This window comes from Gekko japonicus, unplaced genomic scaffold (assembly GCF_001447785.1).
Source record: "Gekko japonicus isolate JY-2015 unplaced genomic scaffold, Gekko_japonicus_V1.1 scaffold3249, whole genome shotgun sequence".
Classification (NCBI taxonomy): domain Eukaryota; kingdom Metazoa; phylum Chordata; class Lepidosauria; order Squamata; family Gekkonidae; genus Gekko; species Gekko japonicus.
Genome location: NW_015165921.1, coordinates 16,394 through 43,903, shown reverse-complemented (window position 1 = coordinate 43,903; position 27,510 = coordinate 16,394). Strand labels below are relative to the sequence as shown.

The window sequence follows — 27,510 nt, the reverse complement described above, 5'->3', positions numbered from 1 at the left end:
CTCCCCCTAGTGGACGTTTTAAGCAGCTGCAAGTCCTGCCTCTGGCAGCGAGAAAGGGAGCTTCCCATCACCATCTACCATGGCAGAAACTGGAAAAATATGTACAGACCGTAGTAGCCTGTTTATCTCAAGGGCACACGTGGGAGGTGTGAATACTCTAAAGGAGACGTATCAAAGCAGATGCAGCCCATCTCAATACACAGCACCTAGTACTGCACTGTACTTTACAGCATTACCAAAAGCAGCCTTACCTCTCGAGTTTGCTCGCCCACTATTAATGCCACTGCCTCCTCCTCCTCCTCCTCGCTTATAGTTCTGTTGGTAATTCACATCCTAGGAAGACAAACATTTGTTCCCACTCATCAAGTACAGCTTAAAGTTCTTCCACCGAGATAGTTGCGTGCTTTAGATTGAACCCTAGTTCGGATATTTTGTAAATCAATAGGTTTTGAAAGTGCCAGCGTGACATGGGCTATCTCCCCTTTTCTTACGCTTAAAACCGATTGGATGCTGAGACCTAGATAGGCAGCCTCTTGATACTTCCTTCCCCTACAGTGGAACAGAGAAGAAAGAACTGAGCCGCAACACTAGTGTTTGACTAGCATGCCTACTGTCAGCTATGCTGCCATGGTTGGCAGTGGGGGGTGCAGCGGCTGATGTATTATTTCTTGTTAGACTGGAATGTTAACTTTCAGTTCTCCTTGCTGAGTTTTAGCTCGTTGCCTGAGCACCTGACCTCTCTCCTGGTGCTTTGCTGGGAATGTGAACCCATTCGTTTAGGCGTGCTGCAGCTAATTCCATGATTGGCTCGACCTAGTCAGGGGACCCCACTTCAAATCCCGTTTATCTATTTCCCTCCCACCTTTAGGATTAGTTCTGACACTGAATGTATGCACAGATGACTTGCCTTTACTGTACTCCAACTTGAACCTTTTCGAGGAACCTTGTTGAGAACTGATTGCTGCGAGACTCTGACACCTACATGGGGAGGGCTGGTGCTTGCCATGTCATCCCACTATTGCTGCCGGGGAAAGCATCTATGTTTTGCCTAAGCCCTGGCGCTTGTTTCCTTGAGCCCTGTTTTAGTGGAAGCTCCTGATCGTGTGTGCTTAGAACCACAGTGAACTCTTGGGAAGCCAACGTGGAGAGTATATTCCTGAATACAGAGCAAGCCAGGTTACCTCCAAAGGAGTCCAAGTTTTGTCAACATCAGATTGGAAGCTTGGTGACCGAGAAGGCTCCAAACCACACACGAGTGTCATCTCAATATATCTGAGGGACCCATCAGTACCGGATCTGGTTCAAGGTTATGGTTTTGCCCTTTACAGCCCTATGCGGCCCGGGCCCATCATACCTGCAGGACTGCCTCTCCCCATATGAGCCCCAGAGAGCTTTATGCTCTTCTGATCAACATCTCCTGGTGGTGCCTGGTCCAAAGGACATATGCTTAAGCTTTGACCAAGGCGAGGGCTTTTTCAGCCCTCGCCCTGGTGGAACATGCTCCCATTTGAGATCAGGGCCCTGCAGGACCCAGTACAGTTCTGCAGGGCTTGTAAAACGGAGCTATTCCAGGCAGCAGGCATTCAATCCATTCTGGGCCCTCCTGTCCATGGTGCTGCTCATGACCTTTTTCCAGTGCCTCTGCTGTCCTGGATATTATTTGGGTGCTGGAATTTCTTGGGATAATTATTCCATGATGCATGGGTGGTTTTATCTGATATTGCTATTTATTGTTTTTATTGCTTGTTGGTTTTATGTTGTAAGCTGCCCTGAGCCCATTTTTGAGGTACAGCAGGGTATAAATTTAATAAATTAAAAAAAGATTAAAAATAATATCTGTTAACTGGGGTGCAACAGGAGATACGATTTGTCCCTAAATCACCTGTTACAGCACAACATTCCCAAGGCAGCAGGCTAAATTGTGATGTGAACTAATGCTCATGCCCAATTATTTGCACATCAGTGCTTGCTCCTGGCTTCTGATCTGGGATCAAAGATGCCAATATTAAAAGCTGCAAGTCTGCAAGAAGAGACTTGCAGAGTCCTTACCCTCTGAGGATACTGCATGCTGGAATAATCTCTGCCAGGAAGCTGCAAGTGGCTATAGCTGCCATTAGACATTGAAGGGGGTCCCCTGTAGGCTTCGAAACCAGCTGGAATAGAACGTGAAGCCGTAGAGTCATTTTATTTCACCAAAATTCTCTTTGTGCGGACTGTTGCCAACTTATGCCGTGTCATCTGCTTTGATTCTCGGTGAGGTGAGAAAGGTGCGTTATAAATACAGTAAGTAAACAAACAAGAACACAAGCTATTGCCCAGCCATGGTGGCTATTCAGGTTGAAATGTGGGCGCATGACCAGGATGTTACAAAATCTTAACATCTAGAGGAGACTCATCCAGTGCAAGTGTTTAAGAGCCACACACTAAGGAGCTCCTCCCCACTCCAGGTTATCTTTTGATGGCTCTTCATTGGGGACTAATTACTCAAAGCCCACAGGGTTCCCTCTTGCAACCACTACATCTTCCCCATATTGTAGCACTGTCTCTGGAACTGTTTGGTCACTAAGCTCCACCCATGAGCTGCAAGAGCGATCCCAGGTGTTGCCAAAATTCAACCCTGAGCCTGTCCCGCTTCAATTATTCAAAGATTTCATTCGTTCTGACATATCAAATGACGTCCAGCGGGCAAGCAATGAGGCTGCCATTCTACAATTCACCTGGTGCTGGGTTTTTATGTTTCTGAAGGAGAAATTTCATCCACTGGACATACCTTTATAGCCACCAGACGAGCGGTAGGCGTTGGTAACTGATCTTGTCCCTCTGAGGGGGCCTCGGACTGACCCTCGGGCTGTGACGAATGGTTGCGGTGGTCTTGGGAAAGGTGTCGTCTGCGCTGCATAAAAGGTGAGGCTACCGTTGCTTACAGGAACTGTCCCCTCAACGTGGTAATTAGCTGCTTAAGGTAAGAAGTATATTTAAGTGGATCTCCTGTGATCTACCACATTCATCATTTATTAAAAGCCTTTGCAAGAAGGTATACACCAAAATCTTTTAGGTTCCCCCCCCCCCCAGGTTTTATTCCAACACCCTAGGAGAATCTCCACTCCCCCTACCACTTGGATTACTTGGATAAGAGGAAGAGGGGAAGGGGAAGGAAGGTGTGTAAACAGTGATTATATTTAACACAATTACCCTGAATACAGATATGTATCAGAACCAATGGGCATCTACTACACCAGGGGTCCCCAACATGGTGTCTGTAGGAGCCACGGCACCCACCAACATTTTTCCTGGTGCCCCCAGAGTGCTTTTAGAGAGTGGGTGGGGACAGGTGAGGCGTCTGACCAGTGGGGCTTCTGATTGGCTGTGCAGAGATTTTTTCCTAGATGTCACATTGGCAGCTGCTGCCACCACAGCACAAGAATCTTCACGGTGTGACTGAAGGGAAGCCCCAACAGCCTTTTTTATGGCTGGCTCCTACTGCACCCACCACACTATCAGAATGCCAAAGGTACCCACAGGCTTAAAAAAATGTTGGGGACCCCCCATATTACCCCATCCAGAACAAAGGGTAAATATAATTAACTTATTTCTCCCATTTTACTTTGTCGGTTTTAACTATCAGGATTCAGATCATACAGTCAAAGAATAGTCCCTCACTTGTACATTAATGCTGCTCTGCAGCTCAGAGGGTTGCTTTATATGTTGCCGCTTTAACAGAATAGCTCCCCACCCCTCAGTACTAAAACAGTCTCCTACTGTACTTGGTCCACTAATTTTTAACTTGTTCTTTAATGATTTTGAGATGGGAGTAAGCAGTGAAGTGGCTAAATTTGCGGATGATACGAAGTTGTTCAGGGTGGTGAAAACCAGTGAAGATTGTGAGGCACTCCAAAGGGATCTGTCAAGAATGGGCGAGTGGGCGTCAACATGGCAAATGGGGTTCAACGTGGCCAAGTGCAAGGTGATGCACATTGGAGCCAAAAATCCTAACTATAAATACACATTGATGGGGTCTGAACTGGCAGAGAACGATCAAGAGAGAGATCTTGGAGTTGTAGTAGATAACTCACTGAAAATGTCGAGACAGTGTGCGACTGCAATAAAGAAGGCCAATGCTATGCTGGGGATTATTAGGAAGGGTATTGAAAACAGATCAGCCAATATCATAATGCCCCTATATAAATCAATAGTGCGACCTCATTTGGAATACCGTGTGCAGTTCTGGTCACCACACCTTAAAAAGGATATTATAGCTTTGGGAAAAGTGCAGAAAAGGGCTTGCGAGGAGGGCGGGGTATAAGTGAAATAATTTTTTTAAAAAATGAAATAAAATAAATAAAACTTGAATGATAAAAGGGTTGGAACACTTTCCCTATGAGGAAAGGTTAAAGCACTTAGGGCTCTTTAGCTTGGAGAAACGACGACTGAGGGGTGACATGATTGAGGTTTATAAGATTATGCATGGGAAAGAGCAGGTAGAGAAAGAGGTACTTTTCTCCCTTTCTCACAATACAAGAACTCGTGGGCACTCCATGAAATTGCTGAGCGGTCGGGTTAGAACGGATAAAAGGAAGTACTTCTTCACCCAAAGAGTGATTAACACATGGAATTCACTGCCACAGGAAGTGGTGGCAGCTACAAGCATGGACGGCTTCAAAAGGGAATTAGATAAGCATATGGAGCAGAGGTCCATCAGTGGCTATTAGCCACAAGGTATAGCTAGGGGCTCTGGGGCAAGTGATGCTCTGTCTTCTTGGTGCTTGGGGGGGGTCAACAGTGGGAGGGCTTCTAATGTCCTGGCCCCACTGGTGGACCTCCTGATGGCACCTGGTATTTCTGGCCACTGTGTGACACAGGGTGTTGGGACTGGATGGGCCTTTGGCCTGATCCAACATTGGCGTCTCTTATGTTCTTACAGTACAGGGAACCATCAGTATTAGCCTGGCTGCATTCGCAAGCTCCTCCTAAAGGAAATGTGATTCTTCTTCCAGTTGCACTTAAGACATAGTAAAGTCACACATCCAGGACAGCCAGGGGGCAGTTTATTCAAAGCTAAGTTTACACAGTGAGTCCAGTGCTCAAACTGGCACAAGTACACACTTAGCCTCACTCCTCAAGCCTTCAGGAAATCCCTTGAACAGCTGGAGCATTTTCTCTAAGTTCCTGGACTCCCTTTGCACTCCCCCAAGGGAAAAACACAGAGACCAGCACAGCTTATTTTATGTACAACAATGGCCAGTGCAAGTTTAACAGTAAATACTTATGAAACGCCACTGCGCTCAAGCTCGAACTCCCTACAGCCGGAAAGCCATCTGAATGGGAATCATCCCCCTTCCCATCCACAGGTGACCAGCACAGTGCTGTAAGTGGCCCCAACTCCTTGTTTTATGCTGCTTAATGGCTTGTTTAAGAGAGTGACAGTTTAGTGGAAAATAAACTGTTTTTACTTGTAAGGTGCTTCAAGGAGACTCCTAGAGAGGAAGCATATAAATTCTCTAAGCATTAATAATCTAGAAAGGAAGACGAAGGAGTTTCCTCAAATCCAGGAGTTATGACATAGCCGGGGGTCAAACTAGGCATGACAGCATCCTCGGGCCCACAGCACAGGGCTCTTCCCCCCCCCCCCGCAATGTCTTTTCAAGTCCTGAAACAACCACAGGGGAATGGGTGCAACTGTTCCAGCATTTTTGTTAGGTCTGTAAGGGAGGGAAGAAGAGCGCCTCAGCCTGCCACAGGCCACGTCAGGACTGGCCCCTTTGCAGTGTTTTTAAACCACTTAAATGGCATCGGCGTCCTCATGCCAGCCACAAGGACAATATCAGATCTCGTTCGGCCCTCAGATTACATAGATTCCCAACATTCAATAGGCAAAGTGTGATAGGTGCCAGGCTGGGGATGTGGAATTCATAGTTTCAGACATGTTAGATGCAGGCTGAGAAAGGAATAGCTGAAAGGGGGAGAGAGAAAATGTGGGGGAAATAGGGCCTGATCTAATAGCAGAAGTGTTCCTTCCGATTAATAAGTGAAGACTCCCCCCCATCTTGGCAAACCGTATGAGTTACAAATAAAATGACTGAAAACAACAGCACAAAACAAGGAAGAGCTGAAAGGGGGAGAGAGAAAATGTGGGGGAAATAGGGCCTGATCTAATAGCAGAAGTGTTCCTTTCGACTAATAAGTGAAGATTCCCCCCATCTTGGCAAACCATATGAGTTACAAATAAAATTACTGAAAACAACACCACAAAACTGGTCTCCCATTTTCTCTTGGGCATGGGAAAATGGAAACAAAGCTTCTCCTCTAGTTGCCTGCCCTGTGCATCGTGAAGAGAGTATTCCCTGAATAATTTAGGTTATATATTTTACAGCTCTCAGTGGGATCCAAATCAAGTTAGGGCAGTACATTACCTTATGGTGGTTTCCACATGGAGAGACGCTTGTGTGGCATTCTCATTGCTGGGGCAGTTGCAGATAAAGTTCAGTGGCAACCGGGCTTCCACAGCAGGGTCCCCTGCAAATTCCCTGTCCCAGTCCCCAGCAGTGGCTAGCCTCCCCTCCCGCCCCTACTGGATCACCTGGACTCTTGATTTTAAAAAAAATATCAGCACTGGAATATGGTATGCTGTTGTAACAGGTGTAACAGATTCCATTAATTCCCAGCTTTCATGTAAAAAATAAGTCTAGCCCTTTCACTGGCAAATACCTTTGCAAGGGAAGAGGCTAGAGACTTACTGCTTTACATAATTTACAGAAGCTGTTGCACCTATTGTTACAATGGCATACAATAGTCTAATGCCGATTGTTTAAAAAACAGAAAAGTCCACCAGTGGTGGGGGAATGAAATGGCTGTCGTGGGGACAGGGAAAAGGGTTGTTATGCGCATGAGAATATCCAAATTTTTACACCCACACAGCAGCCCTCCAGGCCTTACTGAGATCTTTACCGAAACTTATGAACAAAACAAGTTTGAGAAACACTGGAGAAAAGCCAGGGAAACCTGGGAGGTGCACAAACACATCACAGTGCTGTGGGGAAGCAGGGGGAAAATCCCTGCTTCCAACAGCATTGAACCCAGGGCGGATAAACCCATGGGGAGATGGCCCTGTCACTTATTTCCCCAGTCTGCAAACATTCACACATAATCCCCTTACCGTTCAATAAAGGCTCTTGAGAAAAAGTGGTTTGTTCAGCGTTTTGAGCAGACTGTAATTTACACTGGAGTGGAGTCTGTGTACTTGCTGTAGAGAAGTTCTGATTATATCCTGCGGGATGTGGGGAGTTCTCTTTTATATCCTGCTCTCTGCGAGGTGGCAGAGGTGCATTCACTTTGAATACCTGTAACAAGAGTAGATAATGATGGAAACAGTGCCTACATTCTTCAAAGTACAGCTGCTATGGATCACGAGCTTTTGGCCGCAGTGCGTTGTTCCAGTTTGCTCTGTTTACAGAGCAGAATATTTCTCCCTGACCAAATCCACTTCTGCTATAACAACCCATACCGTCCCAGTCAATCCACTGTCTAGCCACATGACATCACTCTGCCAGCAACACATAATCAACTTCCGGCTGGGCTAAAAAAATGTTGAGATTCACTGGGTGTTTAGACAGAGCTGTAGAACAACAGCCCAATTCAATGTGTGATCTGGAAAAAAGAAAAGCTACTATATGCACAGGAACTTGAAGGGTTATTCAGAGATTTCCTCTCTGGAGAACTTCTAATATGTACATTTACATCAGTGAGACTGGCAGAATTTTTCCCAGAACACCCATTCCCTATATCTGGAGAGATCTGCCCATCATGCAGAGTGCAGTCTGCCGTCTGCCAGAGACAGCACACGGCAGCTGTTGTGGCTGATAGATTCTACCCTCCCATCTAATTTTATTTGCTTATAGATTCTGCCCTCCCATCTAATTTTATTTGCTTACTTGGCGGGCTGATTTATACTGGTGGGCTGATTTATACTTACTGTCTGCATAGCCTGGAAGGGAGCTGCTTTCACATTAACAGAACTGCTACTTGCTGGAGGAGACGGGAAAGCTTTTGCTTGGGGCACTGGTGACATGGTCGCAGTCGACTGTGTCAACGGTATCTGCGATTCACTTAAAAGAGGAACAGGTGCCTTAAAGGAACAGAACAGTGACCGTCATTTAGGTTGCAAGCAATTTAAGTTGTTAAACCCTACACTGGCAAACGCCAGCAGTTTCTGCAGCTGGGCATAGCAAAGAATAGAATAGCTGCTGCCTACAGTTTGAATTTTGCTGTGCATCATTATTTCTACCGTTCTCTGCTGACTATGTCAAAACGTGTTTGAGTTAGACCCACACTGCTCTTCAAATCTTTCTGTGCAAAAGGTAATATGAGTAGACTTCCTTATGGAGCTCGACTCTGGTGTCACAGTAAAGCTCGATCTCAATGTTTAAATACTGTACTACACCAAGTGTTTCTCCATCTCAGAAAAACCTACATATTCATCACATTGTCTACAGTCCTTCCCCAGTGAACTAATTCTATTATTAATATTTAGGAGCAGTTACTCGAGTGACCTTTATTACGTAACAGTTTACTAGGAATGTACAAAAATATAATAGATTTTTTACCAAGAATAAAAAATGTCGACCTTTTTACACAGTTTTTCAGATCTATAGTGTTCCACTCACCGGTGCAGTTTCAATTTTTTTTGGCATTAAGGGCTCAGAAATTCGTTGGCTTGCTTGATACAAAGACTGAGGTGAACTGAAGTTCTCGGATTCTTGAGAAAGTGGGACAGATGCCTGGAGACACAGCAGAGTGAAGTTACTAGCTTTTTAATCAAAAGATTTTAAATAGGACCTGCAAGAACACAGCCAAGCTAAAAATATGGTTTCGCAAAGTGCTTTTACAGGGAAGTGAATCTTGGGAACTGATCTAGCAGCTGCAGGAGATGAAAGATGAGCTTCTGTTTCAGTTACTGAAGTCTGGACTTGGCCAGAGCCAAAGGGCTTTTGGCTGTTAGCCTACGGCTTCAGCCTGCGGCCCTGAGTAAGCCAGCCCAGGTAGATTCCAGAATTGCCCTAGAGTTAAATGTTCTGTTGACTGCATAAATATCATTTATATTTTTTGGAAGCCTTTTGGGTCAAGTCCCTGGTAGGGCAAAAACCAAAATCAAGTTCGTAGTACTATCGTCTTGTTACCAGCCCAAAGACACAGTACCGATGCAAGGTAGTATGAGAGCAATTTAAGTACTATCTATCCTTAGCATGCCTTAAAGGCAACAGGCTGCAGTCACAGGAAAGTTGCCATATCTACATCAGGGGTGCCAAACTTACAGCCCATGGGCCAGAATCGGCCCGCCCAGGGCTTTAACCTGGCTGCGGCTCTCTTCTCCCCCCTCCCCCACCTGTCCTCACCCTTCCGAGCTCAAGCACGAGCTGCTGCAGAGCACAGGAAGCACAGGGTGAGGCCGCCAAACTTCCCAACTCCTCTTCCTGGCAGAAGCTCCTCCGGAATGCACTGCAACACAAAAAAAGTTGCAAAGAAAATGTGGAATGGATTTTCCATTCCCAGACTAGTCTATCTGGCCCTAGAGACCTTAATGGAAAATCCATTTGGCATTTTCTTCGCAACTTTTTTTGTTCTGCAATGTATTTCAATGGAGCCCATGCAAATCAGTTGGCATTCTTGACTCCCATTACCTCCAAAGGGCCTTCAAGTGTCTCCCACCTGAGACCCTGCCTGGAGAGCCACTGTCACTGAGAGTAGACTGGGGAGGCAGGGAGAAAGCTTGCAATGCCCACCCATGCGTGGGATAGGGCGGGGTATAAAATAAATACTAAAAATAATAATTTCATATTTTCCTAGGCTCAGAACATTTAATATTTTTAGTCTATATTTTCAGTTTCTCCTGTGATTCCTTGTGCTTTTTTTGGGGGGGATGTTTTATTTAAAAAAAAAAATTGCATTGCCAAATCCCACTATTCCCCCACCTTTCCATTTTAGGCAGGCATCTTTTACCGGGGGGGGGGAGGTTTGGGAGGTGTCAGATATCAAAGACTGTTAAATAAATGAAATATCACAAGTGTTACCATTTTAAGCATGTTTGTATTTTAAGTTAAAAATAATACCTTTAATTGTATTTGTGTCCTTTATAAAGTTTATATCTCCGCTACCTGGCATTACATTTTATGACACACATGGCCCAGCCCAACAAAGTCCCATTTATGTCAAATCCGGCTCTCATAACAAATGAGTTTGAAACCCCTGATCTACATGATGCATGAAAAACTACAATTGCAGCTCTGCCAGCCTATCCAAAACTGCAATTCATTCATATTCCAAAACTATCAGTTTTCCCACATCATAGATTAACGGAAATAATGGATTTCAGTTCCCCATACAGTACAGCATAGATACACTTGTCAGCTCATGTACCAATTACAAAAAAAAATCCAGTTGAAATGTTGACTCCTGAAACTATTTCAACAGTTACATTCCATGACACTCAAAAATAAGAGGAAGAAGGTTAGATAATATAGGACAGTAAGCAAAGTTGGAATTCAGAAATTAGATGAGGCAAAGTTGAATCTAAGCTGCTCTCCTATGGAGCAGAAAAAGAATTGAGGGGGTGGGTGACTCCCACACAGGAGACAGGAAGTGAGAAGAAGTGCCTCCCTGATAATAGGATGGTGGGAATCACCCACCAAGATGTCCTCGGCCTCAGAGGGAGAAGCTCACGCCACCGAGTTGGTAATATTACTTCACAGGAATGTTGAGGATAAAATGAGGAGCAAGAACAGCAATCCAAGCTCCTTAGAGGAAGGATAGAGTAGTGAAACTCCCCCCTCCAATCCTCTTCCCGCCAGACTCTTCCCAGCACAGTAAACGTCTGGAAACCCAGCATGGGGGTGGGGAAGATAGAAGAAGAATCACTTGAGTATCTCCACTGTTTTGCAGCTTTCAACTACGACTCCTGACTCAACTGCTACTGAAGATCTAGTTGTAGGGACTTAGCTGTAGGTCATCTCCCGTTCAAGGAGACCAAACAGCAGGTGTTGGGGAAAGACTCTTACCAGGGACCCTGCCAGTCACAGCAGACATCGCTGAGCTAAGACTGACTCAATGGTCTGACACCTGAAGGTAGAGTCATACATCCAGCCTCAAGGGAAGGATCGGAATGGCTTTGCCTTACCTGCGGACTCTCTGGCGTTCCAAGTTCAAGTTTGGTTTCAAGTCCAGACCCAGAGGCTGTGTTGTCAGAAGCTAAGGAAGTGCTTGAGTCCTGCAAGGTCACAGGAGAAGCAACAGCCTGACAATTGGAAAAGGTTTATATGAGAAGTTTGCTAGCAGTAAGTCCTGAAAAGGTTACAGTATGAAAGTTCGCTTTTCAGTTTACTACCAGGAAGTGTTTGAGTCCTGCAAGGTCACAGGAGAAGCAACAGCCTGACAATTGGAAAAGGTTTATATGAGAAGTTTGCTAGCAGTAAGTCCTGAAAAGGTTACAGTATGAAAGTTCGCTTTTCAGTTTACTACCAGGTACTCTCGTCTCACCTATAAGCAGAAGTGGTAAGATTTTAAAGGGAGAATTCCTGTAGCTTAAAACTGAAGGAACTGGAGTCCAGTTCACTTCAGAAGTCCTGAATTCACTCTCTGGGCCAAACGACATAATGGCCTGATTCCAATCATGCAGTTACAATTCAAGGGTGCTACATTTTCCTGAAGAGGAGGTGACAACTTACATTAACTTCCCCTATACTGTTCTATTCAATCGATTAATGCTCACAGACCAATTGGTCATAAGCAAATAAAGAAAAGATGCAAAATACATAAACAGTATTTACATTACAGAACACCATTAAATGTCATAGATTTTAAAAATTACCACTGCAAGAGTCACAGGAGGGTTAACGTTAGTTAAAAAATCCCCCCTCTACCTGTGTCCCCACAGTTTGCTTGGGGGATGGGGTCACCAGACACTCAGGAACAAGTTAGGGGCAAAGCAGCAGGCCATCACTGGAAGGAGGAATTGGCAGAAACTTCCACCCCCTTAAGAAAACTCAAGTAGATACAGCTACTTTTTAACATTAGAAGGAAGACATTATTAGGTTTTCCTTTACTATGTCATCTGACCATCAGACAGGATGTTACAATGATTGGGAGACAAACCAGTTTGGAGTTGACAGTTTCCTCCTCTCACCAACTTAAAGCAGAGTTGCTTTTATCAATGTATTAAAATCTTTCTTACACACTATGAACATTCTACAGAGTCCAAGAACCTTTTCCACTTCTTCAGAGCAATGAACTCTGACTATAGCAACCTTTTCTTGACACCAAGGTTTGGGGGTGGGGGGATCACAACAAGAACACCGAGTCATGCAGCCTTCAACTGTATGTTAATAAGGCATCAGGGGCCAGGAGAGATTCCATACTGGAGGGGCTTCTACACTGGACCAAAAATGTAACTGCATGCTAAAGGTAAAGAATACAGGTTTAAGACTTGCATCAGGGGACAGCTTAGGAGCCAAAGCTTGATGTAATCACATGTCTTATACAATTAATGTTGACCAGAAGCCAAAAGATAACTGATTGCTTTAGATAAGTCTCAAGGTTTGCGCCCTTTGTTAGGATTTAACTTCTCTTATCTCACTATCTTGCTTTGTAGCCATTTAAAGGCATCCTTCCTGCTATCTTGAGAAATGTTAGCTGCCCGTGTATGACAAAAGTGCTTTATTCTTACCTGCACTGGTTGTTCAGGGAAATCATTTTGACTTGAAAGTTTTTGATCTTTACAGGCTACAAGACAGCAGAGAAAGAGAGGAAGAGAAAGAGAGCTGTGTCACACTTTCCAAGTAATTTAAGAGCTGTTTGCGTTGGAATATACTATAATATTGTATGCTTGTCTTTAAATAACGGATAAGTAAGAATGCAGACATGAAGCCTCACATTTAGAACAGTCCAATCCTAAACAGGACTACTCAGAATCTGACTGGAATCTGCTGAATGGGGCTGACTCCTAGGAAAGCGTTCTTAGGATTGCAATGTTGGTCCTTGGTTTAGATGCAACTAGCTACCCAAAAATCAGAACGAAGTTTCAAAAATATTTAAATGAAGGCTAATGCTTCTAAGATAGAGACATTTCCATTCGTTTTTATGAATAGGCATTAGGCATTACTCTAGGCATTACTCTAATACAAAACAAGAAAAGTCACAGATTCAATTCTTTTAAAGCTATACTAGTATGTATTTTTTGAAGTAGTGTTTTAATTTAAGGTACCAAAATAGTACATTTTGATGAGTTTACTGAACGATTTTTTCCAAATTATAATACTTAATTTAAACACTACTAAAAGCTTTATACAATCCAAACTCATATGACAATCAGTTTTCCTGAGCTACACTGTTAAGCATAGTCTTAATTTTTTTTGTCAAGTAAAATGAAAGCTAATCTTTGTACATGCGCCTCTAAGGCAATTCACCATCAAAAATGGCAGACGTGAAAGTGCATCTTCAAATACGTGCTACTTTTAAATAGCTCAACTTTTAAATAGCTAATTTCTCCAAATAACTTTCTTTTTCTAGTATGAGAGAATCCCAGTGCAGAAGAGAGCCTTCACTTAACGCTTGTATACTTAAACGGGGCGAGGGGGGAAAGATATGTCGTTTGCCATTTTATTTTTTGGGTTTAACTGAAAATGTTTTTAACTATTATTGTTAAGTCACCTTGAACCACTAGAAAAGGTGGGATATAAATGCTTAAATGAACAAACGAATGTGAGGTTTGTAGAACTAGCAACGCACACCAGTATAAACCTGTCACCACTTACTACCTACCACTAGGATTGCCCGCAGAATCAATTGGAGGCGCTTGTGATGAACACGCAGCACTTTGTGAGGGTTTATCAAAATCCAGGAGAGACTCCTTGAAGAAAAAATGTTTACCAAAATCATGAAAATAAGCAAGAACGTATATTCAGAGGTCAGCAATAAGTGGAACAATTTAGGGAAAGTCAACTACAGTAGAGTGCAAATTTCAGAGTCGCTTTTAAAATCCTGGAACTTGAGCAATTTTCCGCTTTACACTTATGCTCAGTTAGGCTTCAGATCTGCACTCTTGAATGCCTCTAGTGTTAAGCAAAGGGAACTTACTTGCATGAAATTGTAGGTCCCTTGTATTTGAGTCATCAGATCCTGTAGTTTTTCCCTTCTTAGTACTGGATCCTTTGGAAGACTAGAAGTAGAGCAGAATTCAGCAGCTGGTTGGTGCACAGGCTTTGGCACCTAATTGAATGAAAAATGAAGTAATAAAGGAAAAGTCTAAAAGTCTTCCAGCAGCACACATTTACCAAGGTGGTGTTCCACATATTAAGCAGTACCAGGGTCAAACTGTAGCAGATATTCTTTACCTCCACCTCAAAATACCTCATGTTTCACCCATTCAAGTATAAGAAAGTTCAAGTCCAGTGGCATCTTTAAGACCAACAAAGTTTTATTCAAGGCTGTTGGTCTTAAAGGTGCCACTGGACTCACACTTTGTTCCACGGCTACTCACCTGGATCTCTGTTCAAATATACAAAGCCAAGTAAAACACTATCAGGTTTCACTGTCCAGACCTTGAAATGCACAGAGGTCCTCTCTACTAGACACACTCCAGTTGAAGTGGCTTCTTTAAACAAGCAAGAAGTCAGACATTACTAATTTTAGAAGCATGCTTTGGAAACACTACCCTCCAAAACGGCTATATTCTTAACAGATCCACTTGCCCATTTTATACACCCCCTGCTTCCCCAGAGAACCAGAATGCAAATAACTGCAACCAGCTCCAGGGAGCATAGCTTTCCTTGTGACACCAAAAAAACTGAAATAGCCCATCAGCACAGAAAGGTCCAGTGTAGTTTCTAGTGAAACTGAGCTAGCAGAATCTAAAGTATTGGCATGCTGAAATGCAATTCAGCACATCAGTCCCATCTGGCAGTCTTCATTTAGCAGGAATACTCAAGGAGGATTATTTGACAGGAAGATGTACACAATACACTATTTTTCACTTCCGCACCAAAGCTACAGAGCTGACGAGTAACTGAGATTCCAGATACACACCCCCTCCCTTGCCTCCCTGCATTCTGAATATTGTTCCAGATATCCTCCTCTTCATGCAGAAAGTTTGGAGGAGAGCCATGAACCTTCATCCCTGCTGTTCCTAAGTACTGCAGACACTAAGTGCCCTCGAATCTTGCCTGCTGCAGCTTCTTCCACCTTATGTGGCATGTGAGAAACACTGGTGTCCCTTTGGAAATGCACACTAAACAAAGCCGCCATTACATGAGCAGCAAGCTTCATTTCAACCCATGCCAGTCTTCAGATGGCCACAGGAAGCTGCCTTTTACAGATCACTGGTTCCTATACCTTTGTTCCATCACCTCTGACAGGCAACCACACTCCAAAATCTTGATGAGAAAGCTTTCTCCTGCAGCTGCTACCAAACCTTTGAACTGAACCTACAACATTTTGTATGCAAAGCATCTACTCAACTAAGCCAAAGCCCCAGTTTTCTGAAGTCATACCAAAGGAAGTATTCAGAAGCCAGTGATCTTTTGGATCCTTTAGAAGTGATCAGAGAACACTGATGGAAGGATTTGTTTAAAATTGGTCATGTGTGTGATTTTGGTCACACTATAACGACAGTACTGAATTGATGCCCATTTACCAGAAGTCAATACCCAGATTTACTGATTCTACCCTTACTTCTATGATTTGCTAGATTTGCAACAGGCACTCGTTCTTTCAGAGTCAGAAATAATTTAAAAGAGCAATTGTTTGTGGAGTTCCCCTCATAAGAACTGGTCTTTAATTACAGCAATTCGTTTTTCAATTTACTGCCCCCCCCCATATTCTCCCCAGCATGCACAAACCAATGTATGTTTAAGCATCTTGTTGTTTCCACTCTAACACTGGCTTTTCTTGTAAATATTTCTTAAAAGAAACTGAAAGGGACTGAAAGGGACAACTGCTTCAAGTTATACATGATGTATATTCTTAAGTGTAGTAATATTACTTTGCATACTGAAAATACTTGCGGAATGTTTTTCCTTCTGGAAATGTTTTTCTTTCATGGCTCCAAAATCTTTGGAAATTGTCTATTCAGAATTCAAGGCCTCTTTGCCAAGGACACTCCAAAATCATACAGTAATATACAGTGCTACCACCTCAGATAATCCAGCAAAGCACTTGCTTTTAAAGTAGCAGTCAGTTCACAGAAGTCAGATCTATTGAGACTCAAGATAAAACCCAAGGCTGACCTGCAACTTTTAAGTGAGATGTAGGTTTAACTTGAAAGTTTGGTGTTGAGAGCCAGTCTGGTGTAGTGGTTAAGTGTGCAGACTCTAATCTGGGAGAACCGGGTTTGATTCCCCACTCCTCCACTTGCAGCTGCGGGATGACCTTGGGCAAGCCATAGTTCTGACAAGAGCTGTCCTTGAAAGGGCAGTTCTTGAAAGAGCGCTCTCAGCTCCACCTACCTCACAGGGTGTCTGTTGTGGGGAGGGGAAGGGAAAGGAGTGTGTAAGCCGCTCTGAGACTCCAAGTGAAGGGCAGCGTATAAATCCAATCTCCTCTTCTTCTCTTCTTGAAAGCGCCAGGGAGTCAGAGGGAAGGCAGCTGAACCATGACCTCTTTCAGCATGGAAGTTCTCTGCAGCTCACACACACACACACACACACACACACTTGGTGCTTTTCTCCCAGCTGGGCTCAAAACTCACTGCCACAAGATATGGTAATAGCCACATCACAGATAGGTTTTTTTAAAAAGAGGATAGGGAGATTTAGAGAGACTATGTCTACCACTGGCTGTTAGACATGATAGCAGAGCAAAGAGCCCAGGTTCAGAGGCAAAATTGCCTCTGATGAACTGAGGGTGGTCTGCAGGTAGGTCGTGAGGGGTTGTGGCATCTGACTGTCCACAATTGGAAAGTGGGTGCCAGTGAGAACGACCATAGACTTGATCTAGCACAGCTACTCTTATATAAATTCCAGAAAGCCAGGCTATGAGAAAAACAACGGAAGGGCCTGACTCCCACCTACACAACTCTTGGAGCCCTTCCAAATTCAGTTCCCCCACTTTGTAAAAAGATCTCTCCCATTTGTGTGCAAAGACGTGCACTAGGGCCAACTAAAGTTTATTAGTAGCCAGGAACAAGTCCAGTAACAATTTATCCCACAGCACAGCAGTGAGCCATCTTTTAACTGTAAAGAGTCACTATACCAACCCTATTTCATTTTTACAGGTTTTGGTCTTCCTCATCCATTTGAAATACTGGTTACATGACTGGTTACATGCATTATACACTCAACTGCATGCAGTATTAACCAAACCCTCGGCTATATAAGGCAGCGGAAAAAGATGGCAATCTGTGATTTCATTACTATATGGAGGACTTCAGAATTACACCTCCTTGAAAAGCATTCATACCCACCAAGAAATTCATACCCTAATACCCGACCTGGATAGCTCAGGCTAGCCCAATCTTGTCAGAAGGTTGGCCCCTGGCTAGTATTTGGATGGGAGACCACCAAAGAACACCAGGGTTGTGACATGGAGGCGAGCAATGGCAAACCACCTCTGAATGCCTCTTGCCTTGAAAGCCCTCTGGGGCGGACACAGTCAGCTGCGACTTGGCAACACTTTCCACCACCACCAATAACATGCAGTGAGAGGAAAGCATTCTGCACATGCCTAAAGTATTTGTAGTCTTGGCATTCAGGGCAGGACTTGGCTCGAAATAAATTTTAAATCCTCCTAAAATACTTTATTTTTCTGTACTGCTTAAGATGGCTTGCATACTATGCCCTCTCAAACCTCCTGCAGGGAAGTACGTTTCTAATAATGAGAGATTAAGAGATTCTCAGATTTCGGGGTAACCGAGGACAGGAGATGGATAGCACTTATTCACTGATGAGTAGAAGATATTCTGCTTAGGGATTGGCACGAACCCACACACAAACTTTATGACAAATTTTGGCCAGTTTGTGCTTTGCAACGTCAGATTTGTGGCAGGAAAACTGACAAGAAGTTTACACGAACTTTCCAGCTGTTCATGGATGTTCGTGCTGGTTCGTGAGCGGATACATTCCCACTGAGTAGAGTGTCTCCACTCAGTCAAAATGTTTACAAGACTTCAAAGCAACAACTCAAGAGGGCACGTAGAGAAGCCCTCTGACAGGCGCAGGTTCAGGAGTGTACAGAACGGATCCTGTGCAAGCTAGAGACACCAAACTCACAGGACCTAACCCAGATGCTCCTCTACATGCTCTCCAAGTTTGGTGGGGCACATTCTTTCACACAGGCAGGCTGAATCAAGTTGGCTTGCAATTAATGTAAGGCAGGCCAAGTCAGACTGGGTATTTTTCTGCTCATTTTCACCCTTTACGGCCCCACTTATTTCCAGAAGCAAGTTCACTTCAAACAGAGGCAACAACCCCAAAAAACTAAGAACATGAACTTCAAATTTTCTGCCTAGTACTCAGTTGTTGATGCAGATGTTAGACCAAACAAAGAAAGAAAGATACCAGACAGAAAAGGTGATGCAACAGAGCAGATGAGAATGAATTTGCTTAATAAAGGATTAACTGACTGAACTCCAGCCTTCTTGTAGCTTTCCCTCCCTTATTCCTTTCCAAGGCTCTTTTTTTTTTAAGCTAGGAATTCAGAAATGGGGACACAGCACATTTCTAAGGGGGCACTGACCCGGTATGCCTCCTGTAGATACAGGCCTGGTTTCATGTTTAGCTGATCAACAGTTGCATTACTATTTAGCCAAGAAAAAAAGTCATTGACGATTTTCAGTAAAGCCCAGATACAACAGGAGTACAAGTTTAACAGTAAACACATAATTGCCTAGAAATACAGGATGTAATGGGTCAGATAACACATTATACCTTTCGCCATTAATTTAGCTGACTGCAACTGATTAAAGACACCTGCATTAATATTTTTAAAGTTCATCTATTGGTCAAACAAATATGTGCAAGAGACATTCTGGTTCATACAGAGGAAGCATGCAACCTCATGCAATTCCACTGCTTCACAATACACACTGATAATCAAGTGGACAGCTCCAGATGAGCTGTAGAGAGGCATGAATGTACCAAGATCTGTCATGTAGATCACTGCAACCAGATATAGTTCAGTTAGAGGAACAAAAAATACCAGTTCACACATGAACAACCGCTACCAGGATTTTATGAAGGACTTCATCCCCCACCCCCGCCGAAATTAGGTTATGCCTAGACAAAAGATCATCTAGAAATTACATGGAACTCAACTGAACAACTGTCTCATCAGATCCTGACAATTTCAAAGAAGCTAGATAGATGGGCTCTGTTCAAGCTGTGAGTCAGTATGACTCTGGGGTAGTACTTTATTCCTGCACTGAGCAAAAGTAGTTCCGACACCCTTTAAAACAGGAGTGTCAAACTCATTTGTTATGAGGGCCGGATCTGACATAAATGAAACCTTGTTGGGCTGGGCCATGTGTGTCATAAAATGTAATGCCGGTAAGCAGAGATATAAAGTTTATAAAGGACACATACATAAAAGGGTTTTTAACTTAAAATAAAAACATGCCTAAAACATTAGCACTCTCGCAATATTTTGTTTATTTAACAGTGACACCTCTTGCTCTGAATTATTGTATCAAAATGTCTGTGCTGTTGCAATCTTGAGTATGCTGTTCAGGTGTGCATCTGTAAGCTGCAAACCTACAATGATGCAGCGGCACTGAAAGAAGAAGCACAAGACAGCCAGTTCCACTGCAGGCCTGATAGAAGCCCTCTGGGGTCCTGATCTGGCCCCCGGGCCGCATGTTTGACACCCCTGCTTTAAAACTTTAAGTACCTCCCCTTAAGCTCAAAGTCCATCTACTGCAACCTACATACAAGAGCAATTAAGATTTCTATGGAAATATAAGATTGGGACAGACATAATTCAATTGCAAGATACTGATTACATATGAGCCTACTTTATGCAGTCAGACAACTGACTATGACTGGCACCATCTCTCCAGGGTCACTCTTGAATGTCTTTCATGTCACCTACTACCTGATCCTTTCAATTGGAGATGCTGGTGATTAAGCCTGGACCGTTCTGTGTGCAAAACAGATGTCCAGCCACTGAGCCACAGCCCCTCTATTAGTAGGGGACTGACTTCTAAGCATATGCACAAGTCACCCAGCCCTTCAAAGCATGACAAGTCTGGCATGACAGGTCATTCAAATTGCAGCAAATGTTTTAAAATTAACATTTTTGACCATCAGCGTTTGCTATATTGCTTGTTCCACAACTCTGCTTTCTATCCCCTAAGGATCAAAATACTTTCTCCAGTACCATAAAGTAGTTTAAAATGACCAGAGTATACAATATTTCTCTATAGGGTTTTTTCAACTGGATACTTAGGTCACCCATGCAACTTGAGGAAGGCAGCAGCTTAAACATAGTTCAAACCACCAGCAAACAAAAGGAAATGAATTTTGAAATCAATGCCTAGGTTATCGTTACCACAATATCACAGCCTTCAAAAGGCAGCTGAAGCTCACACTCTGTTTTGTGACGCTGTTTGCCCTCTCTGAAGGGGGGGGGGGTCTCAAGGAGAATACAGAAACTATTCCAGCAGCTTCGATTCAGATTAAATGTTCTAAAACATTTACTGATTGCTTCAGTATAACCTGACTAGCACACCTGCATGATGCTCGGAAAGCTCCTAGGTAGTTTACAGGATTCCCCAACTGACTGAAGGCTCTCTTTTTTCCTTACAGCATCAATGCCTTGTCCACTTAATCCATCTGTTTTTCCATCCTACATAAAACAAGAATTCCATTCATTAGAACATGACTCCAGTGAGCCTGGGAAGCCAAAATTCACCCAAAGTGCCAGGGCTAATGCAGGTATTCGTATTCTGGAGTGAAAAACGCCCAGACATTCCTTACTGGCTAGATAAGGCCCGTCACCAGTGGAAAAATTGTGCTACTTTTTAGGCAAATATACCAGTGGAGAGCTGCAGAAGTGCCACCCATTTTGCTTACTTTGGATGACTTCGTCACCACCCAGTGATATTTTACTTTACCCACTTGGTTCATGTCGCATTCAGGCTTCTGTTTGCGTTCTCGTCTCTAAGGGAAATATTGGAGGGAAAAGGAATACTTTACCAGATTACATGTAGAGACTAGGCATACCAAGAGATCCAACCTCTGCCACTGCATGTTGCTACATCTGCAGCTTGTCTACCCAGTCCTAGATGCTGTGGAGAGGCATTCGGCTGAGGTATGAGCAACACTAGCTTCCGGGGGGGGGGGGGGAATAAACTCAATGTAATGCTTGGGACTCAGACCCAACCATTATTGGTGAAGTTTGCTTGATGAATCATAGGACGTTAAACAGCAAAAAAAAAAAAGATCTCATATACAAAAACTAGAACTGCCCCAAATTTGAAGGTGCATTCTAAGCAACTGAGTATTTTCCATCAGTGAAGTCAGGACTGGAAGACCTTAGTTAAGAGGTGGCTACCCTCCCTCCATGACTTCTCAAGCACCTCCGTATTATAGCAGTCTAGCTCCTCTCTGTTTTCCCATCTCTCGTCTTCACTCTAAGTACGTAATAGTTTGCCTACTGCGGTACCTGGCTGGATTGGGGGGAAATACCTGCCAACTGGAGGTCCCCCAATTTGGTTTTCAAAATCTAGTTGTCATTGTCTCAGACTAACCAGTGACACTGAACTCTGCTCACCCACCCTCCAAATACGGTGTTGTTAAAAAAAGACCCTGAACAAAGTTCTGATAACTGGCAGCCGTTTATATACCCTTATAAGCTGGAAGTCCTGGGGTTTATTAGTGCAGAACCAGAGCTGATCAGTTAACTTTGCAACCTTATTTTCAGTCTGATAGTGGATGCCCATCTCCCCCTTGATAATGCCTTCACTGTCTCCCATTGTTCAATGCTGGATGAGTCATGCCTTTGGGGAGGAAAAGCAGCATAATATGCTTAAAATAAATCAATAAAAACTGGGAGAATTGCCTGTGTACGTAGGCTGCTCTAGCACTGCAGGTTTTCATAAAAATACTACTGCTTATACCCACTCACTTCTTTGGGCTCCAAATCAGGCTTTTTTGGCCCAAACCGCTCCTTTGGCACAAGACTGGCGGCTGCCCAGCTCTTTGGAGGAGTCTGTAAAGGCTGTGATCGCTGGGGTCCCTCAGGGGTGACCCAAGTCTTCGAAGACTGTGTCTTGGGTTCCATCTCCTCCCCAATGTGTGCTACCCAGGGTTTTCCAGGGTTCTGTCTCTTTGGCTCCACCTCTTCTCTAATGCACGCACCCCAAGGCTTCACAGGCTCCGGCTTCGGTGCAGTTTCCTCCCTTGTCTGACCAACCCAAGTTTTTGTCAGCTCCTGCTTTTGCTCTGGCTCCTCTTTAACTTTGCTCACCCAGTGCTTTGGAGGGTCTTGCTGATCCCTAACCCGTGCTACCCAAGGCTTTGGAACCTCTTGCTTGTGATCTTCCTCTTTAACTTCCCAAGGTCTTGAAAGTTCTTGCTTCTTCGCCTGCTGCCTCAGGGACTCCAGAGGCTTCAGAGATTCTTGTTTCTGCTTCTTCTGCTCCTGTTCTTCCATGTCAACAAGCGTTTCCCAGGTCCTGGGAGGGTCTTTCTTTTTACTGTGTTCCATTTCCCAGGGTTTTGGTTCTTCAGGCTTCTTGGAAGAGTACTCCGCTTCAGGCAAGTAGCGTCTATTGAGAAACTATACAGACCAAAGAAACTTAATTGCTCACAAGCAAAACCCCCACTTTAGTACAATCTGAGATAAATGTGCAGTCATGCCAGCTAAAGAAGTGTTCAGTCTTGGCAGTTCCCTGGGAAGCCAAGTGCAACCTATCAATAAAGAGTCATGCAAGTGTAGCCATGAAATGTTGCACTTCAAAAATACAGCTTTGCTCCTTGAATCATGCGCTTGCAAATTTACAACTACCTGCCTTCTACTGTCGTATTTTTGCAGCCTAGCCCTAGTTTAGATCACACTTACTGTCGCTGGCTGGGCTGGCAGCAATAGGAGCAGCAGCATTACCTGGCCACAGCTGACGAGAGTTTACTAAGCACGTGGACATATAAGACTGCTTTATACTGAATCAGACCATCAGCCTCTCAAAGTTGGTACTTTCTACTCAGACTGGCAGCGACTCTCCAAAGTCTCAGGCAGAGGTCTCTCACATCACCTCATCCTTTCGACTGGAGATGCCAGGGATCGAACCTGGGCCCTTCTGTATGCCAAGTAAATGTTCTACCACTGAGCCACGGCCCCTCCAAATCAGGAAACAGAGGCACTATGCAAGCTTTAGCATCACTCTGCTCTGCCCTTTTATCAATCAGAAAAGGCTCTTCCCTGTTCCCCAGCATATTTAAGGTTGCTGGCTGCTGTGGAGTCTATTTGGACAGCAACACAGAACATACATTTTGATTTCTAACACATTACCACACTCTGCTTTGTCCAGTGGACAGTGGGTGAGTATAAATGCTTTGAACACTGCCAATTCCTATTCTTTAGCCACAAATGGCAGGCATGACTGAGCTAAGCAGCAAGTAGATAAATACTACTGAAGCCTAACCACCAAGGAATGAACACAACAAAACACATTCTCCACCTTGCATTTGCAAAGATAACCAGGCAAATGAAATGGCTAGTTCACCTTCTTCCTGCCTACCAGTTCACCCTGGAGTTCCAGGGTAGAGGACTGAAGCCACAAGCACAGCACAGTGGGAACCAGGGCCAGGGCCAGCGTATCCTGCAATGGGACAGCTGCTGGGACCCCAGGGCTTTTAGCAGGGCCTACCACTTCTGCCACCAACTAGCATGCCCCTTGCCTTACTCACCTGCTTGCAAACCTTCCCACTGCCCACACTCCTAGCTGCACATCCTGCCCAGCACCAGTAGATAAAGGTCCATGGCAGTGCCGCTCTCAGCCACATGCCCTACCCATCGCTGCCATGCAAGGGCATGTGTCTGATGCAAGTAAAGGATAGATGGGCGGGCAGTGCGGGAGGTCACACAGGCTAGAAGGTGGTCTGCAGCTGACAAGGAAGGAGGTGGGCGGGCACTAGAACCACTGAACCAGCCCTGAGGGGAGGTTACACCACTCCCGTGGCATATGCCTGATCCAGGTTTTGCCTTTAAAAAGCCAGTGGGAGTTACGCCAGAGGACCTCACACTAAGGATCTGGTCTATGTATTTGAGTGGCAGGTAGGTGGCTGTAGGGAGGCTTCCTCTTTTCTTCACAGACTTGCAAGAGAAGCAACTGTCCAGCACACACCTCTCCATTAGACTAACGAGGAGAGAGGAGCAAGCCAAACGAAGATGTTTCCAGCATTCAGGGATTTTATGCATCCAAAGCAGCCTTAGGAGGCCGTAAACTAGAGCAGAGGCAGAGTGCTTAGTCTTTATCACACTCAAGGCCATCATCCCACCTCATTAAGTTGCTTTGACTCTGATCCCACCACCTTCTGCATCGCTCTTATATATGCATACTGGGCTTTTTCCAGATTCACAGACTTTTATGTTCTGAAATCCATGATGCTCAACGGGAAAAAAAATAGAATATGAATCTGTGATCTTCCAGAGACATTCTAATCAGAGAAAGTTATGCTAGAGTTTAAGGAAATATGTATTTTTATATCCCCCACCATCTAATACTGCAGGACACTATCATTTGCTATGTGACATAGTATTCAACAGTTAGATGCCACATAAGCAGCAGTATTACTTTCAGGTATTCAGTGTTAGAGAGATTTTCCAAGTTTTACAGAAGTCTTTATTTCTGTATGACAATGCTGGAGTCCACACATTGTTTAGCCCAGATAATAAAGACTTTCTTGTTCATTACAATCCTAATAGCGAGTTAGAAAACTAGGAATAAACTGAAAGTAGAAAGTAAAAAGTAAAGATTAAGATATGCTTATATGCCTCAGGAAGCAGAACTTGCAAGCTGCTGCACTTAACAGTGTCGTACAAGATATACCTTTAAGTTTCATGTAAACCAATCAGCTTTTATGCATCAAGTTACACATAGCATTAAATATATTATGTAGTAAATCAACCTCAGGTTTTCACAAGCAATGCATAAGTTTCATTTTCTCCACCAAAACTAGGAAAGTCTTCCATGGTTTCAGAAATTTATATTTTCCCTTGCTACAGTGAAAGGCCCTGAGTACACCTCTTTTCAGGGGTCGTTTTGTAGAAAAAGAGCTAGGGGAACTCATTAGCATAACTCATTAGCATATGCCACACCCCCTGACATCACCGGAAGTGTGTCATAAGGCCACACCCCTTGACATCACTGGAAGTGTGTCATAAAGCCACACACCCCACACCCAAGGTCCCGGGCGCAAGGAAGTGCAAGGCCGCAAGGAGTACAAGGAAGCCCCGCGAAGGCCCTCCCTGTCCCCAGGCAGGCAGGCAGGGGTGGGGAGAGGCAAGGAGGAAGCAACTTACCCTCCCTCTTCTCCTGCCTCTTCCTGGCTGAATGAGGGCCGGAAGCGGGGCGGCCGGAAGCAGGGGGCGGGGCTTCATCATGTGCCCCGCCCCCCATACCTCACCCGGGGGAACTGCGATCCCCCGTGATCCCCCCCGAAATGACCTCTGCCTCTTTTTACATTTATGACACTCACTTTCACACACATTACAAGAACACTCACACTCAGAACATGCATTCAGTCTGTTCCCAGTGATATATGGAATCTAGCTGTGCAGTGATATACGAAGTTAATCTAGCTGTCCCTTTGCCATTCACCAGTGTAGTGTGTCAGATCTACAGAACCTGTAGTTTTATATGTATGGATTTGCTATAGTTTCATTCTTACTTCCTTATAGCCTTTTCACTTCTTAGGTACCTCGTATGGTTTGACAAGGAATAATTGCTTCCAAGGAAACACTGAACATGATCACATCTGCAAAGACTGAGTGCCTGAAACCTATATTTTCTTCGAAGCCAAGAAGAAAGCACCCTCTCTGAAAGTCATAAATACTTGAAGTCACATTTATTAATTGCCTTTGCTGTAGTAATTAACTTTCCTGGGGGAGGGGGATCTTATACTACTGCAACATCTATAATTTCTGGATCACTACAGCAAGGTGACCAGCTGCACTAGTTAACACTACTTACTTTCCATCTATCGAACCAAGTCCTTTAGTAACTTACCTCTTGAGACTGTATCTCAGGCTGAGCACAATCCATTTGAAGTTCTAAGAAAAATAATACAGTAGTTTCAATTGAAGCATACACAAAGCTGAGACATGCCATAAACTCTTGAAAAAGTAAGTATTCCCAACAGTAGTACTAGACCAGATCTAAACATTCACAAATAAAACACACTACAGAGTTCGGTTTCATCCAGGTGACCTGGCCTTTCCAACCTTTAAATGCTTATCAGTACAATAAGAAGCCATGCACCTCTAACCTTTTGGCCTAGGACCAAGATTTTTAACAAAAAATGTCTGACTTTTGTTCAAGACTAGTAGTGGTTTAGTGGGGGAAAGCTGCAAGATACTACTAGTGAGAGGCATGTGAATACTCTAATCAGCTACTGTTCACTTAACAGTAGAATTTAGGTTACCTGGTTCTTTGACAGACTCTGGTTTTGATGGCTGTCTTGTTCTTTCAGGTCTTCTAGGCATTTCTTCTTTCAGTTCTTCTTTTTCCGGTACATTACAAGGAGCAGGGACGTTTTCAAAATAACCAGAATCTAGCAGCTTAGATAACAGATCCTTTAGGTGCTTATCTGAAGAAAAGGGACTGAATGTTAAGTATCATCAGTGGTTAAGGAGAGTTTAAAAGTTTTGTCCAAATGGCAACTAAAGCAATCATAGCCGATGCCTTCCCACCCAATCAGGAACACTCCAGCTGCCCTCTAGTAGGAGTGGCAGGAAGTAGAACAGAGTTGCCAGGTCCACTTGGGAGTTATACCACCTTAACCCAAGCCAGGAAGGATCAGAGCGACCCCAAAAGGATGGAAACACCCGTCAAAGTCACCTTTCTTGTTCCAGCAAGCTAACCTTCCTCATCTCATCTTTTAAACCAAGCTTCAGAGCAGAATTCATGACTTGTTTTCCTTGATGTACAGAACCCATGAGCAGCATTATGTATTGAATTCTGATAACTGAGAGCTACTTAGACAATTCCTTTGAAAAGTTCTTTAAAAAGTAGCAGCTAACAAACTGATATGTCTTCTGTGTTGGCATAGGGCATTTTGGAAAGGCCACCCAATTATGTACAGAACCCATGAGCAGCATTATGTACTGAATTTTGATAACTGAGACCTACTTAGACAATTCCTTTGAAAAGTTCTAAAAAAAAGTAACAGCTAACAAACTGATGTCTTCTGTGTTGGTACAGGGCATTTTGGAAAGGCCACCCAATATGTTTAAAATTTAAGCAAACACTATTTTCTAAGAGATTCAAGAGAAGAATAGTTCGCATGTTTTGACTAGAAACCACAAACTATAAAT

At 43.9% G+C, this 27,510-nt stretch overlaps 1 protein-coding gene across 1 annotated transcript in view; it reads right to left on the bottom strand.

Moving 5' to 3' along the window:
* CAPRIN2 (caprin family member 2) overlaps positions 1-27,510 on the bottom strand; it is a 40,617-nt gene that overhangs the window by 3,288 nt on the left and 9,819 nt on the right. Inside the window, exons 7-21 of the mRNA XM_015411411.1 lie at positions 26,619-26,783; positions 26,204-26,247; positions 22,102-22,755; positions 21,093-21,134; positions 20,704-20,820; positions 14,122-14,253; positions 13,810-13,894; positions 12,713-12,759; positions 11,168-11,284; positions 8,661-8,774; positions 7,970-8,122; positions 7,154-7,337; positions 2,771-2,953; positions 2,050-2,153; positions 252-333 (exon numbers count right to left, since the gene is read on the bottom strand). Of these exons, the coding sequence (XP_015266897.1) occupies positions 252-333; positions 2,050-2,153; positions 2,771-2,953; positions 7,154-7,337; positions 7,970-8,122; positions 8,661-8,774; positions 11,168-11,284; positions 12,713-12,759; positions 13,810-13,894; positions 14,122-14,253; positions 20,704-20,820; positions 21,093-21,134; positions 22,102-22,755; positions 26,204-26,247; positions 26,619-26,783 (2,223 nt within the window). The remainder of the gene's footprint in view (positions 1-251; positions 334-2,049; positions 2,154-2,770; positions 2,954-7,153; positions 7,338-7,969; positions 8,123-8,660; positions 8,775-11,167; positions 11,285-12,712; positions 12,760-13,809; positions 13,895-14,121; positions 14,254-20,703; positions 20,821-21,092; positions 21,135-22,101; positions 22,756-26,203; positions 26,248-26,618; positions 26,784-27,510) is intronic.